The sequence below is a fragment of the Aricia agestis genome, chromosome 16, assembly GCF_905147365.1.
Source record: "Aricia agestis chromosome 16, ilAriAges1.1, whole genome shotgun sequence".
Taxonomy (NCBI): Eukaryota; Metazoa; Arthropoda; class Insecta; order Lepidoptera; family Lycaenidae; genus Aricia; species Aricia agestis.
The window spans coordinates 12,130,812-12,158,645 of NC_056421.1; the positions used below are offsets into that span (position 1 = coordinate 12,130,812).

General features: G+C 37.9%; 3 protein-coding genes across 5 annotated transcripts; 2 read left to right on the forward strand and 1 right to left on the reverse strand.

Annotated features, from left to right (window-relative positions):
* Positions 1-876: 876 nt before the first annotated feature.
* On the forward strand, positions 877-6,756 carry LOC121735076 (26S proteasome non-ATPase regulatory subunit 8). 2 transcript variants are annotated; one of them, XM_042125758.1, is made up of 7 exons: positions 877-1,050; positions 1,592-1,767; positions 2,027-2,234; positions 3,255-3,425; positions 3,861-4,004; positions 4,988-4,997; positions 6,743-6,756. In XM_042125758.1, the coding sequence occupies exons 1-5, from the start codon at positions 943-945 to the stop codon at positions 4,002-4,004; spliced, it is 807 nt and encodes a 268-aa protein (XP_041981692.1). In that variant the 5' UTR covers positions 877-942; the 3' UTR covers positions 4,988-4,997; positions 6,743-6,756. The 2 variants fall into 2 exon arrangements, with proteins under 2 accessions (XP_041981692.1, XP_041981691.1); XM_042125757.1 differs by lacking the exons at positions 4,988-4,997; positions 6,743-6,756 and having other exon boundaries at positions 3,861-4,007.
* On the reverse strand, positions 4,185-26,315 carry LOC121735075 (nuclear RNA export factor 2-like). Of its 2 annotated transcripts, none has more exons than XM_042125755.1 (17): positions 26,185-26,315; positions 25,749-25,910; positions 24,535-24,665; positions 23,896-23,934; positions 23,052-23,186; positions 22,455-22,578; positions 21,889-22,039; positions 20,596-20,667; positions 19,744-19,839; positions 18,628-18,862; positions 15,737-15,860; positions 14,661-14,874; positions 13,920-14,112; positions 10,993-11,168; positions 9,760-9,960; positions 4,828-4,943; positions 4,185-4,298 (listed from the first exon to the last, which is right to left on the reverse strand). In XM_042125755.1, the coding sequence occupies exons 1-17, from the start codon at positions 26,211-26,213 to the stop codon at positions 4,202-4,204; spliced, it is 2,295 nt and encodes a 764-aa protein (XP_041981689.1). In that variant the 5' UTR covers positions 26,214-26,315; the 3' UTR covers positions 4,185-4,201. The 2 variants fall into 2 exon arrangements, with proteins under 2 accessions (XP_041981689.1, XP_041981690.1); XM_042125756.1 differs by lacking the exon at positions 26,185-26,315 and adding an exon at positions 26,019-26,089.
* On the forward strand, positions 5,486-8,272 carry LOC121735074 (nuclear valosin-containing protein-like). The gene has a single exon (XM_042125754.1). It carries the CDS (start codon positions 5,607-5,609, stop codon positions 8,175-8,177), a length of 2,571 nt encoding a protein of 856 aa, XP_041981688.1. The 5' UTR covers positions 5,486-5,606; the 3' UTR covers positions 8,178-8,272.
* Positions 26,316-27,834: the final 1,519 nt, after the last annotated feature.

The window sequence follows — 27,834 nt, forward strand, 5'->3', positions numbered from 1 at the left end:
GTGATAGGTGATCCCGCTACTTTTGAAATTCACAGTATCGCTGCAATTTTTGTAGGTAATTATAGCACAAGTCAGCATTTTGTTCACAATTTACGGCGTAGTGAAAACATGTAAGCCGTGGAGTGATTGACATACGACTGACAATTTGTGCCCATATGACACGCTCACTGACCAGTGACCTCCATTAATTGTATAATGGAGGTCAGTGGACACGCTCTATAACATATCTCTTACTTCTAAAATCTGTGTTGCATTCAGATAAATTCAGTTTTGTAGTTTTACTGGGAATGTAAAAGAGTGATGTTGGTTTTTGTATTATTTTCCGAAACTTGTGTTATGACTTAATGATCTGGGTTTTTAATGTGTAATATAAAATATTGGTAGGATATTAACCATTAGATATTACCACACCATAGGATGATAACCGTTATCGTGCAGAAGTGTAGGAAAGTGAATAATGATGCAATAGATCCAGTAACGTGCTATTTTGTGTTCCATCCAAAACTCCATCGAAAGTTTCAGTAAAGCGTCTACCACTTTACTGAATCGACCGACTTAATTTCTTGACTGTATCGACTTTTACTTAGACTTTGACCAGACTTTAGAGTTTAGACCTGACAATATAGAAAAACGATGCTGAAGCCTGAAAATTGTAATATACAGTCTGTCAAAAAAGTCATGAAATTAAAAAGTGTCAACATCGTATTGTCATCCCTTTTATTCATGACTTTTTTGACAGACTGTAGAATATTGTTTTCCCGCCATAATATATTCGACACTGGCCATGGTTAAATAGCCGAAGTGCCACAATAAGAAAAAAAAAGATTTCAGTTGTGAGTTGTGACAGATTGATAAATGACATAAGTATGACAAATTTTGTAAAAAAAAAACAAATCGTGAATGTGAATTTTTATGATAAAAATTCTTATTTGAGAAATAATAATGGCTTCAATTAAAGATTTAGCTACTCTTTACCAAAATTTAAAGACCGAGTGGGCTAAAAAACCACGTAAGCTCGATAAATGCGGGGAACTTTTAAATAAAATTAAGGTACGTAAACTAGCATCATGACTTGTCATATTTGGAAACTAATTTTTGTTGTTCTTGTTATTGCATTCAGCATTTAGTCACTTAGTTTTAAATTTATTTCACATATGGGTTTGTGAAATACCCGAAAAATTGTCCCTGCGTTTGTAATACACAAAAGTAGGTTGGTCAAACAACTACAAATTTCGAGTTAGGAATTGCTTTACAGCCTTGTACGCATGGACGCTGGCAGAAATAATTTCCGAAGGGGTGCAGATTTTAGTTTTCTTTCTTTTTACTTTTTACGAACAACAGTGACTGTCTATTTACGTCAACAGAATACATAGTGCCGAAACATTACGAACTATCCTTGTACGGCATGGCAGTAGGGTTACAAAATGCTTTTTATTTCAATAATTCCTGTTGATCCCGAGATTCCCAAGGGGTGCCAGTGCACCCCCTGGCACCCCCATGCCGGCGCCAATGCTTGTACGATCTCAGTATACTATTATAAAAAAGTTGAAATTAACAAATTCATAAAATAAATTCATAACTTGTCTTTCAGATTGCATTCACTCAACTAACCTTCTTACCTAGTAATAACACTACGGCAAACCAGAAAGAGTTGATTCTGGCTCGTGATGTGCTGGAGATCGGAGCACAATGGGCGGTGGCAACCAAGGATGTCAAATCCTTTGAGAGATACATGTCCCAATTGAAATGCTATTATTTTGATTACAAGTGAGTCATTTTAATTTTTGTTTTCGTGAATTTTGTAGGTTGGTTTTTTCTCTTTGTATGTCCACAGAGAATGAACACTTTAAATATCATCACCTTGCATATTTTTACCTCAATTTAATAAGGTTTTCATATTTTTTGTGTGATTCCAAAATTGTGTACGGTGTCTACTCTTTTTTTTTTGACAAGCTATACATTAGATTTTGTAGTACTAAATTTTCTAGACAATAAATGTTCAATATGATGTATTTGTCACTTTCAGGGACCACCTTCCAGAGTCTGCTTTTATGTACCAGCTTCTGGGTTTGAACCTGCTCTTCCTCCTGTCTCAAAACCGTGTTGCGGAGTTCCACACTGAGCTTGAGAGACTCTCAGTTGATGTGATACGAGCGGACCCTTATGTGAGGCATCCTTTAGCCCTCGAACAATACCTCATGGAGGGCAGCTACAATAAGATATTCCTTGCTAAGGTAAAACTCCCTATCTAACCTAACTAACTTACCTATCTAACCTAATATTCCTAGGCGGATGGCGGACCTTTAGTAATTTGGTCGCATTAAGTCTTCTTCTTCTTTTGGCGTAAGCCTTCCCATTTAGGAGTTGCCAGCGTCAGAGTTGAGGCGAAAAATGTCGCGTTAAGTCAAACCCATCTGACTGATCACAGCTAACATTCAATTGACATAAGCCGACCAAATGACATGGGTCTGTCAACTGCCTAGGAATCAATTTCCTCGATGGTACTTTTTAAATTAATTAAACTGTCAAAGTTTGAAGGATTTTGCTGTGTTTACTTTAGATGTAATAATTATAGAAACTCTACGAATATTAAAAACTAAGGAAAAGTAACCCCGTCAAAAAAATGCTCCACAATACTTGTCAAAAAAGTGTACCTTAGGTACACATTTCAATACATTTGCAATATTTAGGTGACCTTGAGCAGTACTAACTGCTCAAGGTCACCTAAATATTGCAATTGGTTCCTTTTGATCTGTCATGTAATGTCAGCCTAGTGGCTGACATTACATGACAGATCAAAAGGAACCAAATTTAAAACGGTAATAGTATGGGAGTTATGATTCCTTACTTTTTATTATTCGTAGTAGAAACTTAACTTACACTTCTCTTTCTTCAAGGGAGTAGCAATCTTTAATACAATCCATAATAATATTATAAAACCTTAAGTGCAACTGCCTGTCCTTCTGTTACCTCTTCACACCCAAACAGCAGAACCAAATTAAATTTGGTATGGAGATACTTTGAGTCCCGGATTGTAAAATTAAACTGTCTGTCTAACTTAAAGTTACATAGACCATTCAAAAAAATTTAATTAGCCATGTCCAACAGAACTAGAACAGCCAAAATCATAGAAAATCCAAGATAAAAAGTCTCCAAATACTTATCATCCTGGAAAAATAAATTTAAAAAAAAAATGGAGTTTGCATAATTATATGTCATCAAGTCCCATAATAATTTTCATCCATCTTTTTTAGGATAATGTACCAGCTGAGAGTTACACCTTGTTCATGGATACTCTCTTGGATACTGTGCGTGGGGAGATAGCCGCTTGTATTGAGAAGGCATACTTATGTATATCTTGCACGGAAGCAGCGAGACGTTTGAACTTGCCGTCACAGCAGGCAGTATTAGAGTATGGGCAAAAGGTATGGTTGAAAAACAGACCCATTATAAAAGTGTATAAATTATTATTGTTGTTAAACATGACTGACAGTATTCAAATAATGAGTAGATGAACAAGGTACTACCATTTTAGAACGTGAAAGCCATTACTATTTTTCCCCCTTATAATTTGAACAAACCTTAAACTTATTTACTTTATCACCTGGTGCCAGCCAGGTGAAAAATTGTTGAAATACTCATTTTTTATTTCAACAATTTTTCCAGCCCTAAAGCCCCCATTTATGAAAAAAAAACAACAGTTTTCAAATTGTTACATGCTTCATCCATTCACGTAAACTGTAAAGACATGAATGGATGAAGTATTGTAAGTAATTGTAAACCTTTTGGATGTGTCACTCAAAATGCTTAGTTTGGTTAGTAATAACATGATTTTATAACAATCAATTTGTGCCCGACAGAGAAATTGGATACTCGGTGCTGACAACTGCTACCATTTCAACGCTGCAGAGGAAACCTGCGCTGCTGCAGCCGGTGTCTTCCCATCTTCAGAACTGGCCGAACAGACAATTGAATATGCCAAGCATCTTGAAATGATTGTGTAACTTTTTATTAATATCATTGTAATGGTAAAAATATATATAAGAGATTCTTAAAAATAATAAATTTCTTTTAAAGATTGTGAAGAAATACATTTTTTAGATCAAGATATTATTGAATCTCCTTCCTGCTTAAATGAACATAAGTAGCTATTAATTATAATTTTGATAAAATTAAACTATCAGTTTCCAATTTAAAGTATTTATTCAGAATACAATGAACTAGTATTATCAAGTTTTAATAGCTTCACGTAGTATTCCAGTGCATGTTTAAAATGCCAATCCTTCTCCTCCAGACATCTGAAAAAAAAAAGGTTTCTACAGGTTACAAAAAGGCTACAAAAATTAAGCTGGAGCAGTTTGAAATGGCCCTGGATAACCGAAAGTAACAAGAACCCCCCCCACTTAGATTACCCCAATCACTTAGATTTGTTACACCCTGTATAATATAAAACTCAAAGGTGAATGACTGACATGGTGATCTATCAACGCACATCCCAAACCACTGGACCGATCGGGCTGAAATTTGGCATGCAGGTAGATGATATGACATAGGCATCCGCTAAGGAAGGATTCTGATTAATTCTACCTCCAAGGGGTTAAAATAGCGGATGAAAGTTTGTTTATAATAATACTTCTTAACGCGAGCGAAGCGATTGTGACCTTGTGACCGAGCGTAGTATTTTGAACAGTGCCCTTACCAGTGCCTGAATTAAAACCGTCCCATAAATGACATGATTGTCGAAGGAGACAGAAATTTTAATGTAGTGGTAACAGTTTAGGATCCCGTGGTGGCACGAAGGTTTTTTTATCATTTATTTTATTTTACCTTCGACTTGGTGCGGCTTCTAATCTAGTTACTTTCATAAAGGCCCGTATTAGTTCCTCCTGCACACTTTCGTCTGGTGTGGATTCGAATTTCAATTCTACCTTTTTGTTTCGTATCTGAAATAAAATTCGTTAAGGTTTAAAAATATGTAAGTAAAGTCTGTAAAAAAAGTGAAGAAATTAAAAAGTGGCAGCATCGTAGTGTCATCCCTTTCAAATCAATCTAAGAAAAAAGGGATGACACTACGCTGTTGCCACTTTTTAATTTCTTCACTTTTTTGACAGATTATATGTATTGCAAAGTTCATTTGACACTACGATGTTGCCACTTTTTAATTTCTTCACTTTTTTGACAGATTATATGTATTGCAAAGTTCATTTGGAATGGGGTAGGGAATGGGTAATGGATATGAAGTAACTCGAAACGTCTTGAGTCTTAACTTCTTGAGCGCTAGCAAATTGGAAGACAACATTATTATATTTAATGATGAAAAACTTTAAATTTTATTCCATTCAGTTTAATACATTTATGATTTAACCGAACGAATGAACAAAACCTGATCCTCCGTAATGCAGTCGGGTAAAATTTTTTTATCCTTCGAGGTCCATAGACAAGATTTCAAAAATATATTTTTAACTTGGCAACTATTCGATTGATCCGCCATCGCAACGCGAGGTCGTGCGTGCTGTCAAAATTTTCTTGTCAAACATTGCGTTTGTCAAGTTGTGGTTAAAATTTTTATTTTGAACTGAAACTACAGAAATACAATTCAAACAATCATGAAGAAAAATCAACCAAGGCAAAGAACGACCAACGACCCAGTAATCGTATCGAGGGTAAAAAACTATCTCGCCGAAAATGTCGATAAAACTTTCGTCGATGTTAGCCAAATGGCGCGTTCGTTGAAGGAGCGGTACCGCGAATACAGTAATAGGAGCGACAGCGCGTTTTGCCAAATGGTTGAGAATGCGTACAAAATTGTTCTACAGAGTTACGGACTCGACGGAACGACTACATCGGAGGGCTCAGAGGAGTCGGACTTAGAAATGCTGGAAGAGAACAATAGCTCACTCAACGATCAATTACTGGCCATGTATAAAATACAGGACAAGAAACGACCGGCGACTACCCGAAGAACCACTTCTAAGTCGGGCGAACCCATCGATATATTGAGCAGCGACGAGGATGGCGGTGCTGCCCCGAAACTACCAAAAATCAATGATCAAATAACAATCACTCCCCACATCCCGTCTCGGAATAACAACAGCACGACCATCGAATGCTCAGCTAAAATACAACCTAACCAAACGGACAAGAAGAAAAAGCAGGAAGTAAAAAGTACAGTGTCACGGAAAAAGACAGAATTCACCATTAAAAATGTCAAGGTAGGGTTTGAGGACATTGGTGGTATATCTGATATTGTAACACAGATCTGCGATCTTATATTGCACATGAAGCACCCAGAGGTGTATCTACAGTTGGGTATTAAATCACCGAGAGGCGCCCTGCTCCACGGGCCCCCTGGCACTGGTAAAACATTATTGGCACATGCAATCGCTGGGAAACTACAGTTGCCCCTTATTACTGTTACTGGTACAGAGCTTGTGGGGGGAGTGTCAGGAGAATCCGAGGAAAGAATAAGAGAATTGTTTGAGAGAGCTGCCAGCATTGCGCCTTGTGTTCTGTTCATAGACGAGATAGATGCAGTGTGTGGTAACAGAATACATGCCCAAAAGGACATGGAAAAAAGGATGGTGGCTCAATTACTAGCAAGTTTAGATAGCCTATCAGAAAACAGTGCCTCAGTGTTAGTTTTAGCTGCAACAAACAACCCAGACACTTTGGACCCTGCATTGAGAAGAGCGGGGAGACTGGAGCAAGAGATCACTCTAGGAATTCCATCATTGAAGGCTAGAAAAGAAATACTGTCTATCTTATGTAAGAATTTAGTGCTATATGAAGATATAGACATGAATGTGCTAGCTCAAATCACACCTGGGTTTGTAGGAGCAGATTTGCAAGCGCTTGTCAATAAAGCTAGCACTTATGCTGTGAAAAGAATATTTACAGAAATAAGGTCGAAGGAGAAAAAACAGGTCAATGAAGTTGTAAAGCCGGTAGAAGCTGTGACCATTCCCAATGGTGATAAAGTAGAAGAACCTAAGGATGATAAGGAAACCAATGACCAGGTAGAATCTACAACTTCAGAAGAGGGAACTCAAAATAATGCTTCGGAAGAACAGCCCCAAGAACCAGAGAAAGTTGCAGAAGAAATTATTCCCCAGCCCACTGATAAACCAGTAGATCCAATTGAAGAAGTGATGAGTCTCCTGGAAGATAATATGCCCTACAGTAAAGATCAGTTAAATGGACTAGCAATTAGACAAGAAGATTTTCTGAAAGCTTTAAAAACAACAAAGCCCTGCGCTGTCCGAGAAGGAATTGTAACTGTACCTGATGTTACATGGGATGATGTGGGCTCGTTGAGTCAAGTTCGTAAAGACCTTCAATTAGCTGTACTAGCACCTGTTAAGTATCCTGAACAAATGAAGAGGCTCGGTTTGTCTGCACCGAGTGGAGTGCTCCTCTGTGGACCTCCAGGGTGTGGTAAAACATTACTAGCCAAAGCTGTAGCTAATGAGGCAGGTGTAAACTTCATATCTGTCAAAGGACCAGAGCTGCTGAACATGTATGTTGGTGAAAGTGAGCGTGCAGTACGCACCTGCTTCCGCAGAGCAAGGAATTCCGCTCCATGTGTAATTTTCTTTGATGAATTTGATGCTTTATGTCCAAGACGTAGTTCGCACGACAATAATGGTGCAGCTAGAGTAGTCAACCAGCTGCTCACTGAAATGGATGGAATAGAATCTCGGGAGGGTGTTTTCGTTCTTGCTGCATCCAATCGACCCGACATCATTGATCCGGCCGTCCTGAGACCTGGGCGTCTGGATAGGATCATGTATGTGGGTATGCCAGGCACGGAAGATAGATATGATATCCTACAGAAGCTCACTAAGAATGGCACAAAACCTCACCTTGGTCCTGATGTAGATCTGCAGATAATTGCCAACCTCACTGAAGGCTACACTGGTGCAGATTTGTCAGGCCTAGTTAGAATAGCAGCAACTAATTCTCTCACCAACCATATATCTAATGGAACTTTAGAAGGCGAGCTATTTGTGACATACGAAGATTTCAGAGCCGCTCTGTCCAAATCCAAGCCATCTGTGTCCACCAAGGAACAGTTACATTATGAAAAACTAAGATTGAAGTATGCAGGAGGTGTGGATGACAAAGAAATGGAAATGGAGACTGAACCAACAAATGAAGAATCCATGGATACTGTGTGAGAATTATTTTCGAAATGTCTATAGACGAATATGTATTGCATCCCAACAAGTGTATTTCAAAGCATAGTGCAAAATATAATAATTACAATAGTATATTTTAAGTCATTTAAACAGTTATAAGTTTATAACATCTCAAAAAACCTGATTTCAGTATAAGTTTAAAATGTAATTCAGAATGAATTATTGTGTTCATTACCATAAATTCAAATCTTTTATAACCTACAAAATAAGGTTTAAGAAACAGCAACAGCATTAATTACACATTGGTCCACGAGCTTACAAAAGCTGAATGCTATCTTTGGGGTTTTGGCTTTTGAGATGCTACACAGAAGTATGTACTTACAAAATTTAAATCACAGCAAACATGATTTGGTAAACATTATTTTGAAAAGCATACATACTGCAATAACTCAATAGGAATAACTGAATTTCTTATTGTTTGTTTCAATTATTATAATAATAGAAGATAATGTTTACGATTGACATAAAATTAATGAAATATTTTATCAATGTGAGAGGGCTATAAAATACAATTTTATCAGGCAACCTGTGTGCTCATCTGCCTGCCTTATTCCTTATGCAATAGTATAATTATTATGATCAATAATAATAATTATTTTTAAGCTACAAACTACTTGCTATTGTAAGACGCCCCAATTATAATTAGGAAAAAATGGACATTCTTTATTTGAAATATAAACGATAAGTATAATATAATTCTCCTATTTTTAATTTCATAATTCAAAAGTAAAATGTACTGTACAAGTAACTAGTTTGTGTATGTAAGGTAGATAATGCACATTGGAATTTTCCAAATTAAAGATTATTTTTAAGTATAAATTGTTTTATTGTCTACCACTACTTAATATTGAACTGTGGTAAAAGTAAAAAAAATAATTAAAAATTAATAAGCTGCCTACAGTGGGACACTGTAGGCATCTATAATAATAAACTTAATAAAAAAAAAACTAGATGACGCCCGAAACTCCGTTACGACTTACGCCAATTCTTTTATCGCGCCAAAATTCGTTTATCTCCCGGGAACTGTACATTTTTACGAGATAAAAAGTATCCTATGTTCTTTCCCGGGTTTCAAAGCATCTCCATACCCAAAAAAATCGGTTCAGCGGTTTGGGCGTGAAGAGGTAACAGACAGACAAAGTTACATCTATATATATAAAACTCAAAGGTGACTGACTGACTGATTGACAGGGATCTATCAACGCACAGCCCAAACCACTGGACGGATCGGGCTGAAATTTGGCATGCAGGTAGATGTTATGACGTAGGCTTCCGCTAAGAAGGGATTTTAATAAATTCCAACCCCAAAGGGTTCAAATAGGGGATGAAAGTTTGTATATAATAATACTTCTTAACGCGAGCGAAGCCGCGGGCAAAAGCTCGTCTTATATATAAAAATGGATTTTCAAATGTGTTAGTCGCGCTAAAACTCGAAAACGGCTGAACGGATTGGGCTGATTTTAGTCTTAAAATATTCGTAGAAATCCAGGGAAGGTTTTAAAGGGACACGAAGTTCACCGGGACAGCTAGTTTATAATATAAGTATGGACAATAAACTTACCCTGATCAATTTGAAAGCAGCATCCGCATATTCCCTGGTAGGCTCATCCCAATACAGCATCTCATTAGTTATCTTATACTCGTTGGAGTCTCTAGTATGTAGCACTACTGTCCTAGCGAAGGCCAATACATGCTCATCCTCCGCCAAGCTAGCTGCGACCACTTTCATCACACCGGCTACTTTAAGCACCACTGTGTCCGTCTAGATTATAAAATGTGATATTAGACGTAGGGTAGCTTTAAAACATTGTAACTTACCTAATAATATATTTCAAATTCTATGCATAGCTTGACTGTAACTAGCCTCTCACAACTTTAAGATTGCTTCGCAAAACTGTCGGGGGCAACAGATTTAATTTAAACGATAATGTGTCTGATCGTGATCAACCACTGATCTACCAATAGCGTGTCCATCGCCTCGCGGACTCCTCGCCTTACCAAAGTGATCTTATGCGTCGTATAAGTATTGTAGAGGGCTGAGTGTAAATACTCGCGTCATTACTGCCGCAGAAGTATTCAGAGCAATATTGCCGGCAGCGCGAGGAGCAGCGGCAGTGGCTAAATGTTAACGGACCATTATTATAGCTACCAATCAACAGCTGCCTAATAGCAATCGACCAATAAACATAAATTTTATCACTAATCTCGTTAAAAAAATTGAACACTACGTCTCCCCCATAAAGTTTAATATACCTAGCGGAATAACATCAAACAAAGGCCAGCGGAGCTAAAATGGTCGCTTTGAAGAATCATGATATGAATCATAATATGATTCTTTTTTCTAAAATCGCAGATTGCAACAATGCTTGCAATTAATTTCTGTATTTTTGTACTGATTTGATATTTGTCAGTTTGACAGTTTTGACAATTCATTTGCTGAATTGATTGAGAGGAAATGTGACCATTTTGACCGCTGAGCAAGAGAGATGTCACTATCAGTAACACTGCGTGGTAAAAAGAGACGTGTGATACATGACAGCAGCACTCTTTTTTGACGTCCAGTCGGCACGTGCCGCACGCTGACAATTTAATCTCATAGAAATCATGTTCAATCATGCTTGTGTAAGTGTATACGTACACATATTTTTACACACAGATGAAACCAATTTCGGTTTCGTTTGACAGCTCGAGATTGTTGCTCTATTCCGCTAGGTATATTAACTTTATGGTCTCCATTCTCCGCTTTGTCAAGCAATCATAAACTTATGCATCGTCTATGAATTAATCGACTTACGGTATAATGCATCACATCCGTAGTGAACGTTGTCGGATCGTGCATAATTTTCGGCCACGCCGTGATAAGGTTTTTAATGTTGGTCGGGCCTCGCACACTATCGAACACTTTTTGCTCTATAACTCGACATTTTTGGAACAACGGACGTAGGTAGCGAAAAGCGTCGTAATCGTGACCTAGGAAGAAAAACATTATTTTGGGTAAGTATTACAATTTAAGAGCAAATAAGTAAATATCAGCCTATATTAGTCCACTGCTGCTATAGGCTGATATGATGATGATGATGAAGTAAATAAATAATTAAAATATCTATGGACGCTTCAGACCACGTCAGCCTGGCTTCGTGCTAAGTTACAGGTACCAGACAATATATCCAATACTTTAATACTATACATTAGTGTTGGGTAGGACTTACAAGAGGCATTACAATTGTCCGGGACAAGACGGCAAAATGTAAGAGCGGCTCAGCATTATAACATGTACCGCTTCAAAATGATTGTCGCGCGGTGGTCTGAATTTTTAGGGGTATATTCAGAGATTTTTTGACTCTTTAATTTTTAAATTTATTGTCCGACTTACATTAAATCGAAATCATGGAACTTGTGTAATATTTAATCCATCCAATAAAATGTTAAATTCAATGTCAACATGTACCTATGATTTCAAAAAACCTGAATCTTTAGATGAAGACGAAATAATTTTAACTTTTAATAAAAAGATGTTGAAACATAATATTATATTACAGACTACAGTATACAGGGTGTAATAAGACCACTTCCGATAACTTTGGGGTATGATTATACTACATTTTCTGATTACGAATATGTATTTTTTTTTAATTTTTTTTAATTTTTTTTAATTTTTTATTCTTTATTTTTTTATAATTAAAACCCTTTAAACATGATAATAAACCACATAGAAAAATATTTTAAAATATTTTTTTAAATTTTATTATTTTTACCCCAATAAGCATTTGCAAGCGCGCGGTCAACGTTCTCGTGTTCCAAGTACATACCCGAGAACGTTGACCGCGTTAATCAGCTGTTAGCTCCGCCCTACGCACGCTAAGTCGAAAGGTCGTATGCGACGAATGACGATACACTACGAGTTACGACTTACGACAGAACACACAGAAACCCTAATGTATGTCTTTTCAATTTCAAACCCATGAAGGTCTTCAGTCTAACATGAAGGTCTAAGGGGTGCGATGCTTTAAGGAACAGGTGAACATCGTCGTCGATAGACGATAGTGCGGTTTAAACAGTGGAATAAAAAGTGTTTAAAGAATTGGAATGTCTCCTGTAATTACTTTTGTTAAGTGTTGAATAACGCTGCAATCTACATCGAGTTAGATGGATCATGGAGCACAGTTCGAACTGCATTTCATAAAAGCAGACAGCTGATCACAGGTCAGTGAACATGTTATCACGTATGTTTTCCATTGATAGGTATTGATAGGTGCAGTAGGTAACTGTGTATGTATTTTTACAGGTGTGTAAATCGGATGATGATCGGATGTGAATTATGATTTCTTTTCCTTTTTGGCCGGAAGTAAAAACTGAGTATTTTTGAGTAAAAACCTGAGAAATGGTAATTAATAAATTGTAACATTTTGTTAAATCGTGTAAACTATTGTAATTTAATAATCATTACAATATTGGTGGTTTATTCACTACCTACGGGCTAGGGTATAGGGCACACCACGATCAGCTGTTTTGTCTTAACTCATGACTAGCGCAGAGCCGCGCGCGCGGTATTCGGCGCGGGCGGCGCGGGGGGGCCGGCTCGGCCCGGGGTTTCATTCATCGGCGGCGGGCGATATTATCGCGCATTAACTGCACGCATTATACATTGCGTGTTGAAAATTTTGACTATTTTAAAAACTGGCGATTACATGAAAATTTCTTGCACCAATGGATATATCTCATGCCCTATAATAACCCCACGAAGTTATCGGAAGCGGTCTTTTGACACCCTGTATTATTTCTAAATCATTATGAATTTATATTTATATATTTTTAGGGGGAAAATATTATATAAGTAAATATAAATTCACGCCTCAAGACGGCTCACATGTCGCGGCACGTCAAACGTACTGCTACCGCTACGATTCAAACGCCTCGCCTCTTTTGAAGTGGGACACTGTACCGGCTCAGTACGAAAATGTGGCACCTCTTACATCCTCGTATAAAATTCATGTCCTACCCAACACTATACATAATACATATTTTTAATATTTTTTATTATATTATTATCATACACAATATACATATTCAATACACATGAGCCAGGATCGTTGAAAACTTTTTGTTCCGTCGGTGGGATTCGAACCCGCGACCCCGGTTTGACCCGCCACACGCTCAACCATTATTACTAGATGACGCCCGTAACTCCGTTGCGTCAAGATTCATTTATCGCGCGGGAACCGTTCATTTTTCCGGGATAAAAAGCGTCCTTATGTCATTTCCCGGGACTCAAACTATCTCAATACCAAATTTCAGTTAAATCGGTTCAGCGGTTTCATTTTCTACCGACAATTCCGCCGCTGTTTTGTTGTGACATCTACGAATAATAAAAACTAAGGAAAAGTAACTCCGTCAAAAAAGTGCTCCACAATACTTGTCAAAAAAATGTACCTTAGGTACACATTTCAATACATTTGCAATATTTAGGTGACCTTGAGCGATACTAGGCTGACGTTACGTGACAGATCAAAAGGAACCAAATTTAAAACGGTAATAGTATGGGAGTTACGATTCCTTAGTTTTTATTATTCGTAGTGTGAGTTGTGACCAGTGACATAGAGCAAAATAAAACCTATAGCCTAGGTTATAAAGTGACATTTTATTTGAATTTTTGTCAGTCGCGATCGCTTGTCTCATTGATCCCGTGATCGGAACGGTACCTAAGAATATAGAAATACTTACGTAATTTATTCCTAGCTGTAATCGTTAAAACCGCATTTTTGTCGTACATACTTTCGACAAGTTCTTTCTTCTCCGAGTCTATGAGAGTATAGAATGTTTCTAGATATTTCTCTACGATAGAATACACGTCTTCAGGGCAGTAGTTTTTGTTGAACTTTGGCATTTCACCCTTCAAATGTATTGGTTCACCATCCTGAAAAATAAAATTGGACTTACAAAAAAACAACTTACAAAAACTACCTTAATAATAAAAATATCTACACACCAAATAATTAAACAAGGACATAATATTGGAATACACGTGACAAACAAAAGGCAGCGAAACTTGAATAGGTAATTATTATCGCCGGCGCAAATACAGGGTGTAACAAAAATAAGTGATAATACTTTAGGGTGTGTACGTATTCCTTGTAGACAGTTCACTGTGAAAGTAGCAGCGTTGAAAGACCAAATTTTTCTTTCACTTTTGTATGGGGAAACTCGTGACGCTCGGACCCTTGCCCATATTACAAAAGTGAAAAAAAATTTCGTCTTGCAGCGCTGCTACTTTCACAGTGAACTCTCTACAAGGTACACGTACACACCCTAAAGTATTATCACTTATTTTTGTTACACCCTGTATATGTGCCGATCGGAGTGGGGGTGTCAGGTTTTTTTCGTTACGGAATATCTTGATTCGGTCGCCGGCTCAAAGCCCGCGATAAAAACTATGCAATAGCCATATACACAATCAAAACTCACCAATTCCTTCAAACCACTGAACATCATGCGCAGGCACTCAACATACGTGTCCGCGTTCACGTCTAGACACAGGGGATTTCCCTCTAACCACAACTTCTTCAGGGGTAATCCCCGACATGTTAGTAATGTAGGTAGAGATGGTATGTGGTTGTATGATAAATCCAAAGAACGTAGACGCGGAGTGTATGTTGGTAAATGGAAACCATCTAGAGATCTGTAAAAATTAAGGTTGAATATTTTGTGTTCAGTTTTTGGGAATTCGCTTCGCTTCGTTTCGACTCTGCGCTATTATAAATTGACCCCAAGGCAAAGAGCACCACTAGCATAGTAAATAATCCGAGATGTTGCACACATATCAGAATATTGACAAAAACGTTGTCAAACAAAACTTTTCGTTTGCTGTCTATGCTACATACTGGTACTGCCTTGGTGCTGCCACATGCGTATGGAGGGTAGATGGAGGAGAGCTATCTTATATGGGGGATATTTGAAAAAGTGTCCAGCTGTACGCAGTAAATAACAGTTGAAAAATCCTCCAAGAGTGGCGCTAGCTGCAGCAAAGGGTATGGAATGAATGTATCCGTTGGTGACAAAATATAAATTGAAGTATATTAAAATATAACCTAAAATAGCTGACAAAATATAAATTAAAGTATATCAAAATATAACCTAAAATAGCTGAAATAAAAGCTGCTAAATGATTTAAAATTTACCCTGTTGCTACTGTAGCGCCACCCTAATTTAACGAATTTCAGCAGACACTTTTTATATACAGAGATAGTTCTCCTCTATCTACACTCTATGGAGTGTCACACATGCGTTACAACATTGCAGCAATAAATACTAATATTATAAATGCGAAAGTGTGTCTGTCTGTCTGTCTGTTACCTCTTCACGCCCAAACCGCTGCACCGAGTTGGCTGAAATTTGGCATGGAGATACTTTGAGTCCCGGGAAAGGATATAGGATACATTTTTACAATATATGGTTTCCGCGCGATAAGCTAATTTTGGTGCAACGGAGTTGCGGGCGTAATGTAGTATATCCTATAAGATACAGAAATTACAACAACTTACGTTAGTCTGTTGTGCGATAGATTCAGATCAGTCAAATGTCGCCAGTTCACAAAATTCATCTGTTGTATCATCTCTCGTTGGTTGTAAATTCTGTTCAGTGGGTAATATATGAAGTGGCTGAGATCTGGAAGATAAAATATTCTGTATTTTGTATATACAGTGTGTTAGTGTAAACACCGTTATCCTTGAAACCATCAAATGAGCCCGTCAAAATGAACAACTTTTTCTATAAGAACAATGCTGGGAACTAAAAAAAACCGTCTTCATATCCATACAAATTGCCGATCCGGGAATCCGTATGGGTATGAAAACGGCATTTTTTTCAGTTCCCAGCATTGTTCTCATAGAAAAAGTTGTTCATTTTGACGGGCTCATTTCATGGTTTCAAGGATAACGGTGTTTACACTAACATCTTGTATAATATTATATTTAATGCAAAAGTGTGTCTGTCTGTTAACTTTTCAGGCCTAAGCCGCAGAACCGATTTTGATGATTTTGAGTACGGAGATACTTTGAGTTCCGGAAAAGGGCATAAGGGTACCCTAAAAATGTACAGTTCCCGCGCGACAAACGAATTTCGGCGCAACGGAGTTGCGGACGTCATCTAGTAAGTTGATTCAGACAGATAGCAGACCTACGTAATTTTATCGCGTTATGTCAAACCCAGCCCACAGAGGACGACTTACATTGAATTGACACAATGCGGCCAAATGATGAAGGTTTGTCAATTGCTTATGAGTTATGAATTAACTTCTCTGATAGTAAGTACTTACATAATATACTTAATAGTGTCCGACCGAATGTTCGGTTTCGTATTCGGTTGAGTTTCGGTAAAAACACGAGTTTCGGTTTAGTTTCGTTTTCGGCGGCAAACTTGCCGAAACTAGGACCGAAACCGAATGTGCATTCGGGAGTTTCCGCGCTGTTATCGGTCTTGTTCGCCGCGTTGAATGAGTGAATGAATCCGATCAGAGTCAATGTCGTGAATCGTGATTCGCTCGCTTGTTTGTTTACTGTTTGTTTTTGTGGTAATAAGCGTGTGGTGGCCAAAGGAAGATCTTCCGACCGAGCGAGGTGTTATGCTCGGTCAGGCCGAAGCCTACGTGATACATTTCAGCTGTCGTATATATATCGCAGCCGATTGGTTTAAATTGCCGTTCAATCAAACAGCTAGCCCTTTGACTGAACAACGCCATTCAGTCACACGGCTATACGTCGTTTAGCCGACTCGTTGACTACAACGTTCAACACTACAGCTAGTCGACGCTTAGCCAACTGGTTTAATGGCAAATTAACTAGGGCGACTATTAGCTTAATATGTAATTTGGGAGAATAGGAAATCTTTTTGTATTTTATTGAAAGATTATTCTCGGATTAAGTTTAATGCAATAAGTAAAAATAAAATAAATCTGAGGTGTGTTTTGTGACGGTCGCCGGCTGCTGCCGCAGCACAGTCACAGTTCTAACCTAACCTACTTTTGGACTTTCTGGATTGTGTTTGTTTTTGTTTTGGCGGGGGGCTGCGCCCCCCGAGCCCCCCTTTTATTTGACGACGGTTGCCGGCTGCTGCCGCAGCATGCTCGCTGCGCTCGCTCGGCTCCCTCTGTGATGAGGTCTAAGTTCTAACCTAACCTAACCAACTTTTGGACTTTCTGGATTGTGTTTGTTTTTTTGATTCACTCGTATGTGCCTCCACAATTTTTTATTATATTATGTATTGTAATTGTATGGGTGAATAAATTTATTAATGATTCTTAAATAATAATAATAATAGCAATGTTGGCCCAATACGACTTGATTGGGTTAGGTTAGATGGCTAAGGCGGGAGCGTAGCGCAGCGTAGCTCCCGCCTTAGCCATCGTGGTTATTTTTTTGTGAACCACTCAGAAGTAGGAGCCCCGTGTAGCGGGGCTCCGTCGACTCATAATTGAAGCCAGTTGTTTTTTTCTTTTTTTTTCTTTAGTAGCTTGCCAACCCCTAGAGCGCAATTCCTAAGCTTTTGCAATATATCGGTAAGGAACCCTTTGTGCGCGAATCCGACTCGCTCTTTGCCGATTGTTTATTATTATTGTTTATAAACTGAGTTACCATTCACTGTGCCAAAGTTTAGTCCATGTTAAGTTAGCACTTGATGATTTTTATATGTTCTTAATTATATGAACATAACAGATTAAATTGGGTTTTATTTAGAATAAATGATGTTCCTAAAAGTAATTTAGGTGATGGTTTTCCTTTAAAAAGTTGTAGTATGTTTGTTGAACTAAGGAATTGTTAGATATACTATTTTAATAATAGTTATTCGTTCAGTAAAACAGTTTCGCAAACAACTTTAAATAGTATGCTGAATTCGCATTATTTAGGGTGCATAATTAGTGTGCAAGTCAGTATTTTTGGTGAAACTTTAAAATATTTTGATCAAGAAAAGGGAATATACAGATATTGATTTAAATACATGCCGTATAATTAGTGACAAATTTCATTGTCTTTTTATGCGCCATTGGGTACATATACATGTGCACGTACCTACTGCAGCGAGCAGGCTACACGGATATTTAAATTAAAGGAATTGCATTATTATGTCTACTAACACATTTTTTTAAGTACATATTCTAAATTACTAACAAATTATGGACCTGGTCTATTTTTTATTATTATTATGTTTTTTTTTTGTTTTTATTCTCCTTTGCAGAGTTCTACTAAAGTTGCGGGCTTGTGGCCAAACAACTTCAGGTAATGTGATGAATTGATGATTAATTGTTAATGGCTAAAAACTTGCGGACGATGCGGCATTTGTTGATGACAGCTTTTTGTAAGGTGACGTATGTAAGTGGATGTATGTTGAGTGTTTTGAGCGAGGATTATAAACCCTTGACAGTCGGGCAAAAACTCACCTTTCTGCAACGTAAACGACTTCAAATTCAAAGTCCCATCTTTGTAACTGGACTTCACTAAATCCTGTATAATTTCTCTCGGTCTGAAATCCAACTGGGTAGCGGTAAGATGAACTATCGAAATAGTCAGAGCCAACTCTATGTCGTACTGGCGTATGAAGAATCCAAACCCATGTATCTCAAGCAATGCCCCTTTGCATTTGTTGACGAGAAACTTACATTCTTCTTTCGTGAGCTGAAATATAAATAAAATGATAAAGATCTACGTTTTTAGAATCCCCATGTTAATAAATATTAAATAGCTATGTCCACACTGTACACTTTCGTCATCAACTTTCATATTTGCGCATTCAATAATGGAATGCGTCAAGGAACTCAAAGCCAATATTGTCATTTTTGAAGTTTTGGATACGGTCAGAGGGCATGCGTCGCGGGCATGCCTCACGTTCGCTGTTGACGCATGCCCTTGACGAACAGAAAAAGGCACAGTGTGGACAAAGCTAATGTATACTCAAAAAAATTGATTCCTGGGCAGTTGAGAGACCAACGTCATTTGGTCGGATCATGTCAATTCAATGTTATTTGTGAATGGTCGGCTGGGCTGGGTTTGACATAACGCGGGCAAATTACGTAGGTCCGCCATCTGCCTATGAATCAACTTCTCTGATAGTACTTTTTTTTTAAATGAAATAAGGGGGCAAACGAGCAAACGGGTCACCTGATGGAAAGCAACTTCCGTCGCCCATGGACACTCGCAGCATCAGAAGAGCTGCAGGTGCGTTGCCGGCCTTTTAAGAGGGAATAGGGTAATAACGGAGGGTAGCCAAGGGAAGGGAAGGAAATAGGGGAGGGTAGGGAAGGGAATTGGGCCTCCGGTAAACTCACTCACTCGGCGAAATACAGCGCAAGCGCTGTTTCACACCGGTTTTCTGTGAGAACGTGGTATTTCTCCGGTCGAGCCGGCACATTCGTGCCGAAGCATGGCTCCACTGGCTCCTGAGGCATCTCCCGCGTATAAAACAGACCGTTTATTCCACAGACCGTACATTATGGCGATTAAAGGGGTGTCAATAGCCTTCTATATGCATTTTGTCATTAAACTGAAACCTATGTTACCTCAATGAAACACGGTATGAAACTTTTCCCTTTCAAATTTTCCAGCAAAACATCCAAAATATCTTCTTTGGTCCAGGTTTTTGGGAATCCTTTGATCTGTAACATAATCCTATTCTCAGGCCTAACGAATATACATACAAAATTTCATTAAAATCGGTTGAGCAGTTTTGGAGGAGTTCGCGCACAGACACTGTGACACGAGAATTTTATATACTAGACGAGATTTTGCCCGCGGCTTCGCTCGCGTTAAAAAGTATTATTATATACAAACTTTTATCCCCTATTTTAATCCCTTGGAGTTGGAATTTATCAAAATCCTTTCTTAGCGAATGCCTTCGTCATAACATCTACCTTTTTTTTTTTTTTTTTTTTTTTTTTTTTTTTTTTTTTTTTTTTTTTTTAACATCTACCTGCATGCAAAATTTCAGCCCGATCCATCCAGTGGTTTGGGCTGTGCGTTGATAGATCACCATGTCAGTCCTTTGAGTTTTATACAGGGTGTAACAAAAATTAGTGATAATACTTTAGGGTGTGTACGTGTTCCTTGTAGAGAGTTCACTGTGAAAGTAGCAGCCCTGAACGACCAACTTTTTTTTTCACTTTTGTATGGGGAAAATCGTGACGCTCGGGCCCTTGCCCATACAAAAGTGAAAAAATTTTTTCGTCTTTCAGCGCTGCTACTTTCACAGTGAACTGTCTACAAGGAACACGTACACACCCTAAAGTATTATCACTTATTTTTGTTACACACTGTATAAAACTCAAAGGACTGACATGGTGATCTATCAACGCACAGCCCAAACCACTGGACGGATCGGGCTGAAATTTTGCATGCAGGTAGATTATACTTACAGAAACCTGTATCATACTGTGTTCTCTGCCATATATTTCATCCACTTGTTCCTTCTCCATAAGCATGACAGACTGAAACAAAAATATTACACTGGATCTATGTTTGCATCTAATACGCTCTGAATCTACCCGGCCGATTTTCATAAACACACAGACAGACTATATAACGGGGGAGGATATTACATACCTAAAATCCATACTTCCATACTAATATTATAAATGCGAAAGTGTGTCTGTCTGTCCGTCTGTCTGTCTGTTACCTCTTCACGCTTAAACCACTGCACCGATTTTGCTGAAATTTGGCATGGACATACTTTGAGTCCCGAGAAAGGACATAGGATAGTTTTTATCCCGAAAAAATGTACGGTTCCCGCGCGATAAACGAATTTTGGCGCAACGGAGTTGGGGGCATCATCTAGTACTTATATAGGTACTATCAAAAAAGCTGATGCATAGGCCGACGTAATTTGGTCGCGTTTTGTGACACTCCGATCACGAGTTACGACTCTAACTCAAATTCAATAATTTTTTATTCGGAATAAATTTTTGCAAATATTCTCCGAAAATCTACATGATGCCTACCACCGGTTCGGGAACTAACCCGGCGAGAAGAATCGGCGTAAGAACTGACTGACATTGACTTGTATAACCCGACCAAATGTGATGTGACGTAATTCCACCATTAGCCTATATCTCCGCGGCATACATTTGACGACCTCTGTGGCTCAGTTGGTGGGCTGTTGGTAGCTCAAGCCGGGGGTCGCGGGTTCGAATCCCGCCGACGGAACAAAAAGTTTTTCAAAAGTTCCTGGGTCTTGGATGTGTATTAAATATGTGTATCATATAATAAAAATCTTAAATATATGTATAGTATAAAAGTATTAAATGGACGCTGTTAAGCATTCGTGTACTAACCCACACAAAAATTACGTATTGAGTTATGAATGCAGTTATGTTCTTTAGATGATTTAGAACAAGACTGCATTCAAAATTTAACGACAAAAAAGTTGTGGGTTAGGACACTAATGCTTAACAGAGACCAAATATATTTTCGTTGTCTGGTACCTGTAACACAAGTCCTTCAGGTACTTAGCACGGTGGCCCCGTACGCCGACTGACGTAGTGTGAAACGTCCATAGATATTATTATTCTGTTTGAGCCCGCAGTAGGTTTGAATAGTGGTAGGCATCTTAGTTTCTACGTTCATTCATAGACATTCAAAAAGTGTATCATCTTATTTTGAATAAAAATATATTTTATTTATCTAATAATTTAAAGAAAACTTCGACCTACCTTAGACACTCTAGCGGTGAAAGACTTCTTGGCTGTAACGGTATAGTTCCAAGGCCAGATAGGTAGGTACCGGCGTACTATATCATTCATGCTGTTGACTAGCTCCGGGCGCTTACACGTAGGAATGTAGGGCTCCTCTTGGACTACTTGCCTGGTAATTATTTTAAAGCATGGTTTACAAAATTAATGGCCAGTTTCTTAGCATTTTTAACACGCTTTTAACAGCATTTTAACAGCTTGGGCTGTATGTATGTAACGGAATCTTTGAGTACGATTTTTACCTATCTCCAGCAGTCTAATTACCCTATTCCCTCTTAAAAGGCCGGCAACGCACCTGCAGCTCTTCTGTTGCTGCGAGTGTGCATGGGCGACGGAAGTTGCTCTCCATCAGGTGATCCGTTTGCTCGTTTGCCCCCTTATTTCATTAACAAAAATTATTTGCAAACTCACATGTTGTAACATAAAAATTTTATCATCCAGCAATGTAAAATTTCTTTGAAACACGTTTGTTACATAACCCGATCACATAGGCACGGCATAATATGTCTATGAATCTCTGACATTACCTTTGCTCTTTAGTCAGGTTCAAATTAATAGTCAGCTTGGGTTTCTTAGATTCAGTCAGCGGGCCGAGTCTATCGAATGCGCTCTGGCGCTTGCCGTGTAGAGAATCCACGTCAAATTCGTCATCTGAAACGTTTAACCAATCAGTTATTATTGGAACGAAGTTACTTATCGCGCGTTGCGGAACTAGACGGAAAAAGTTGTAACGACACTTTTTGACCGACACTTATTTTAGTATTTGCGAAGTAGGGGCAGAGGGCGCTGAGGTGGCGATGACGTCAACTGGCGGGAAATTTAAAAATTCTACCATTCCTCTATGGCGTGAAATTTTTAACCCCCGACAAAAAAGAGGGTTTACACTTAGGAATTATTTAAATTTAAAGTCAGTAAATAAAATATATTATTTCATTACTTTTTAAAGTTGTTTGGCGAAGGTTTTTTTTAAATTTCTTAATTTATCTTTAGCGGGGTGGGGTATAAAAAAAATTTAGAGCACACTCTAAATTTTTTTTATAACTTCGTTCCATCCAGGTGTCCCTTGACACCTCTCAAGTTTTTTATTATCAAAGTAAGCTAACTTAAGGTAAGCTAATCGTTACCTTCATTCTCACACATTTCCGTAGGGGAATACAGCTGTGAGCTGCTAGCGCCATCTACCGCGACGCTTAGCGGCGCGTTGGTCGGTGTGTTCACGACTTGCCGAGGCTCCAAACGGTTGAACACTGTGCCAGATTCTGCAGAAAATACTATTATTATAAACTAGACGTTTCGTGCGGCTACGCCAGCGTAAATTGGGAATTTCACGGAAACCGTAAATTTTTTCACAAAATAGTACACGTGGTTGTCTCTATATTTGTGCAAAATAACATAAACATTGCTCCAGTAGTTCGCGAGATAAGCGGCTTCAAATAATTTTCCCGGTTTTTCCACATCTTCCTCTGTTTCTTCGCTTCTATTGGTCTTAGATCTACGAATAATAAAAACTAAGGAAAAGTAACTCCGTCAAAAAACATGCTCCACAATACTTGTCAAAAAAGTGTACCTTAGGTACACATTTCAATACATTTGCAATATTTAGGTGACCTTGAGTGGTACTAGGCTGACGTTACATGACAGATCAAAAGGAACCAAATTTAAAACGGTAATAGTATGGGAGTTACGATTCCTCAGTTTTTATTATTCATAGTCTTAGAGTGATAATTTATAGCCTTCCTCGATAAATGATCCATCTAACACTAAAATAATTTTTCAAACAGACCAGTAGTAGTAGTAATATTAGTATAGATAGATGCGAAAGTGTGTCTGTCTGCCTGTCTGTTCACGCCCAAACCGCTGAACTGATTTTGCTGAAAGGTACTTTGGTAGCTTCTTTTACATAATATGGCCATATCAATGTTATCCCAGCACCACAATCACAGGACCTACTGCCTACAATCTACATACCTTTTTCAACTGCTTTCTCCACCTCATTGGGTCTATTTACTGAAAATATAAAGTACCAATGATTAATAATAATTAAGTAATAATACTCAATGCAAAGTTGTAGTGATACTGCTTTTTAAATGTATATATTTTATTTATGGATTTTTTCTCAAGATAATTATGTCAATCGAATTGTACTCTTTTCATAATTAAATTTACAGTGTACAATCAATATTGACAAAAATATGGATTGGTACCAGTAGTCATACTTTTTTTTACAGCCTGTACTATCCTACTGCTGGGCAAAGGCCTCCCCCAACATCATGCATCTGTCTCGCTCCAACGAAACCGCAGGCCAGCCAGCCATTAGCCACATACTGACCAAGTAAGCAGCCGAGTGTTGTCGGATTTTGTCGATGCTCAAAGGCGCCTCGGTACGTTTGCCGCGCTCACTCAAGACAGTAGTGTTTTGCCTCGCTCATTGGTTGCGTGTTAGTTGTGTGTTTCAAGTTAAACTGAGCGTCGATGCTGGCTAAGCCTTATGGTTAGTTACATTTGGTCAACTTATGCCAATTGTTAGTCCGATGGGCTTGACTTAACACAACCAAATAACTTAGATCCGCCATCTGCCTAGGAATCAACTTCTCTGATAGTACTTACAAAGATTAATTTGTAGGGATTTCCTAGGATATGAGTTTGATGGATGCATGGCTGGTTGTGCAGCTTCCTCTAAGTTTGGCCCTTCAGCAGCTTGAAATGATACAGCCTGATTTATAACTGGGTTTTGCTTTCTGTAAAAATAATATTAACATTACTAGCTGACCCGGCAAATGTTGTTTTGTCATATGAATTATTTCTAGTATCAATATAAAAAGTAGATAAAAACCTATTCTCAGTCCTAACAAATGTATATACAAAATTTAATTGAAATCGGTTGAGCCGTTTTGGAGGAGTTCGTGCACAAACACTGTGACACAAGAATTTTATATATTAGATAAAATAACCCTACATAACTGCTAGGGTCTAGAATGATAAAATATTAACCACTTAGTTTTTTTTACTGATTGTATGTGAAGTGGATATAATAACTACAGTCTAAAACAGACATTGGTTAGGAAAGGCTAAAGAATTCTAACCAATGTCTGTTGTAGAAATGATAAAGATGATAAAGAAATGATAAAGAAAAAGATGTCTTTTATTCTTGTAGCAGATGAGTAACAAATAAAATATGTCATATAGTATTAATATTAAATAATAAGATAAGATAAGATAAGATAAGCCTTTATTCACAACAATTATTTTACATTTACATAATTACACAAAAAAAAAATTTCCTTGTTGGTTGTCTTAAGACATAGGCCTCCTCCAGATTAATATTACCCTCCAGAGGTAAAAAAATATTAAATAATAACCTCTACATAAATAATTTTCTTCACAACAGATTTTACCTCCAAAGGAGAGAAACAGGGAAAAGATAGGAATAACTGGGAATATAATATTATGTCCCTTAAGGTGATCGCTCACGCTGGCTGGCTGGCATGTATGGTGCATGCACTCTTTACCAGCATGGATGCACCAAACATGCCACATTTTAGAATTTGTTGTATGAAATGATGTGAAGCCTAAAACATTTTGTAGTGTGTTTGACGCGTACAGTGCATACAGTGCCGACAAAATATGTACGATCAGCTTTAGGAAATATCTTAGAAGAAGTAGCAGACGGGATAAGATATTTACTAGCTACTCACCTGAAAAAAATTCATCCATCTTTTCTTTATTGAATTTTTACCACTGATCTCCATTATACAAGTACTTGTATAATGGAGGTCAGTGATTTTTACTATTAAATAATTGTTAAAATTTAATAAACTAACCCTTTTTCAAGTGTTTCTTTTTCTACATACACAGCACATCCATCTTCATGTGAGACTAATACAAATTTGCGGTTAACATCATAATTACAGTATTTTGGCTTCAATAAACCTTGAGCTGGTTTCTTCTTTTCACTGGGTTTTACAGATGGTTTTCCCACTAAACTGTAAGTACATGATTATTTAAACCTATATAAACTACACAATATAATACTTTTATCACTTACATAAATCTAGCAAGGCTCTAAAGAATGATAAAAGTTTCTGAATTACCAAGATGGATTATTTGATAGTTACACTTGATTATTTCATTTTGCGACCTAAATAATAACTGTTTAACGATGGCTAAGCGCTTAAAATTATGAGTTGACATTAAAATTGCTGGCAAATACATTTTGGTGCCACTTCTTGTAGACTGTTTTTCGAGCAAAATACTTACGGAGTTAAATAACGATTTCGTTTGCTCATGTGTATGTATTGTTACTAAATTATTCTAGTGCAAAATAATACTATCTAAGTTTATTTAAAATATACCAAAATATTATAATGTTAGTAAACAGTTTTGATGGATTTCGGCAATTTCCTTCTTCTAGTACACAGTTTTTGACAGTTGACGCCATCAGAATATATTTTTGACACATGACATTGACTAACCATTTTTTTTAATGTTAGTAAAACTGCCACAGATTTATTTATATTTTTACCTCTTTAAGTTATACGCCCAAGCCGCACCTGCGTGCTTAAAACGATACCATTGGACGATCTGCGTGTATTGTCCAATGGTATCGTTTGGATTTCGGCAATTTCCTTCTTCTTTACACAGTTTTTGACAGTTGACGCCATCAGAATATGATTTTTGACACATGACGGCTGCGTTCCAGATGACGTTAATTTTGACCAAAACGCTCAAAACGTCCCCTTCTACCGTTCCCTTTGGCGACCGGGGTCGTTTTGATCGCGGCTATGACGTCACTCATGACGTCATCATTTTCGCTCAAAACGACCCTTGACGAAGATGGGTCAAAGTGGGCGTTCTAGTTTTTTTAAATACTTTTAACGTAACTATATCGCGAAAGTCATGTTCGGAAAGCTTTCAGGAGAGAGGAGATACAAAAAAATATATATTATTTCATTACAAATAATATTTTAATTAAATAAATTAACCCGGCGACAATGACGCCGGGTCATATTGACCCGAGGCGTGTTTACTTCGTCATATTTTATCCTTGCGCCAATTGAATGTTTTCAACCTCAGTATAGCTGGAGATACAACCCCCTTACACCCGCCTAGCTGTTACGGCTAGAGCTACGCCTCGTGTGAAGCAAGATACACGCGTGCCAAGTAAAGACGTCGGGTCAATATGACCCGACGTCATAGTCGGTGTAGTATTTTCGTGACTAACTTTTAGTAGTATTAAAATATTGTTTTGCCTTATTTTTAACGTTTTGAAGAAGAATGTCATTAACTAACAGTCCAGAAAGGATTTAAGAGTTATTAGAAGAGTTAGAATTTGACAATGACGAGTTTCAGGCTGCTTTGGGGATTGAACTTGAGGACCACGTATCTAGGTAAAAGTGAAAAAAATCCTGGAACTTACAAAAGATATGAAGTCTGTTCATCTAAAAAGGATAAAAGTACACTACACATATGCACAGCGTGTCCAATTTTTATATACCAGGGCATGATTACATATTATTGTGATAACTGTAGTAGTTCTATATCTCTAAGAGCGCTTACAGACGAACGGCACGTGTCGGCGGCACGCGTCGGCGGCAGTCAACGGCAGTCGGCGGCACGTGTCGGCGGCAGTTGGCGGCAGTCGACGGCAGCCGTCGACAGTTTATCACGCTTGCAGTTGTGAAGTAGCGCGTAGTGGTAAGCGTCCACAGGTCGGTATCGTACGCAACCAGCGTTGCCAGATTTTTTTTGTGTCAAGTCGGGACTTTGGCACTTTTTGAGGTAAAAAAGCGGGATTCTTCAGTCAAAAGCGGGACAAAGTAAAAAGAAGTAAGTATAAAAAAAAGTTTTTTTAGATTTTTATTTTTTTATTTACGTTAAAAATTAAAATATACGTTTACGTGACAATAG

Excerpts from the sequence above, each read along its gene's own strand:
- LOC121735076 (XM_042125758.1), top strand. The coding sequence starts at position 943 with ATGGCTTCAATTAAAGATTTAGCTACTCTTTACCAAAATTTAAAGACC. Across the intron at positions 2,235-3,254 it reads ATAAGATATTCCTTGCTAAG|GATAATGTACCAGCTGAGAG; the intron begins GTAAAACTCCCT and ends CATCTTTTTTAG. Across the intron at positions 3,426-3,860 it reads TATTAGAGTATGGGCAAAAG|AGAAATTGGATACTCGGTGC; the intron begins GTATGGTTGAAA and ends TGTGCCCGACAG.
- LOC121735074 (XM_042125754.1), top strand. The coding sequence starts at position 5,607 with ATGAAGAAAAATCAACCAAGGCAAAGAACGACCAACGACCCAGTAATC.
- LOC121735075 (XM_042125755.1), bottom strand. The coding sequence starts at position 26,213 with ATGAGCAAACGAAATCGTTATTTAACTCC. Across the intron at positions 22,040-22,454 it reads AACCTGACTAAAGAGCAAAG|GCAAGTAGTCCAAGAGGAGC; the intron begins GTAATGTCAGAG and ends AATAATTACCAG. Across the intron at positions 18,863-19,743 it reads TCATACCGTGTTTCATTGAG|CTCACGAAAGAAGAATGTAA; the intron begins GTAACATAGGTT and ends TTTATATTTCAG.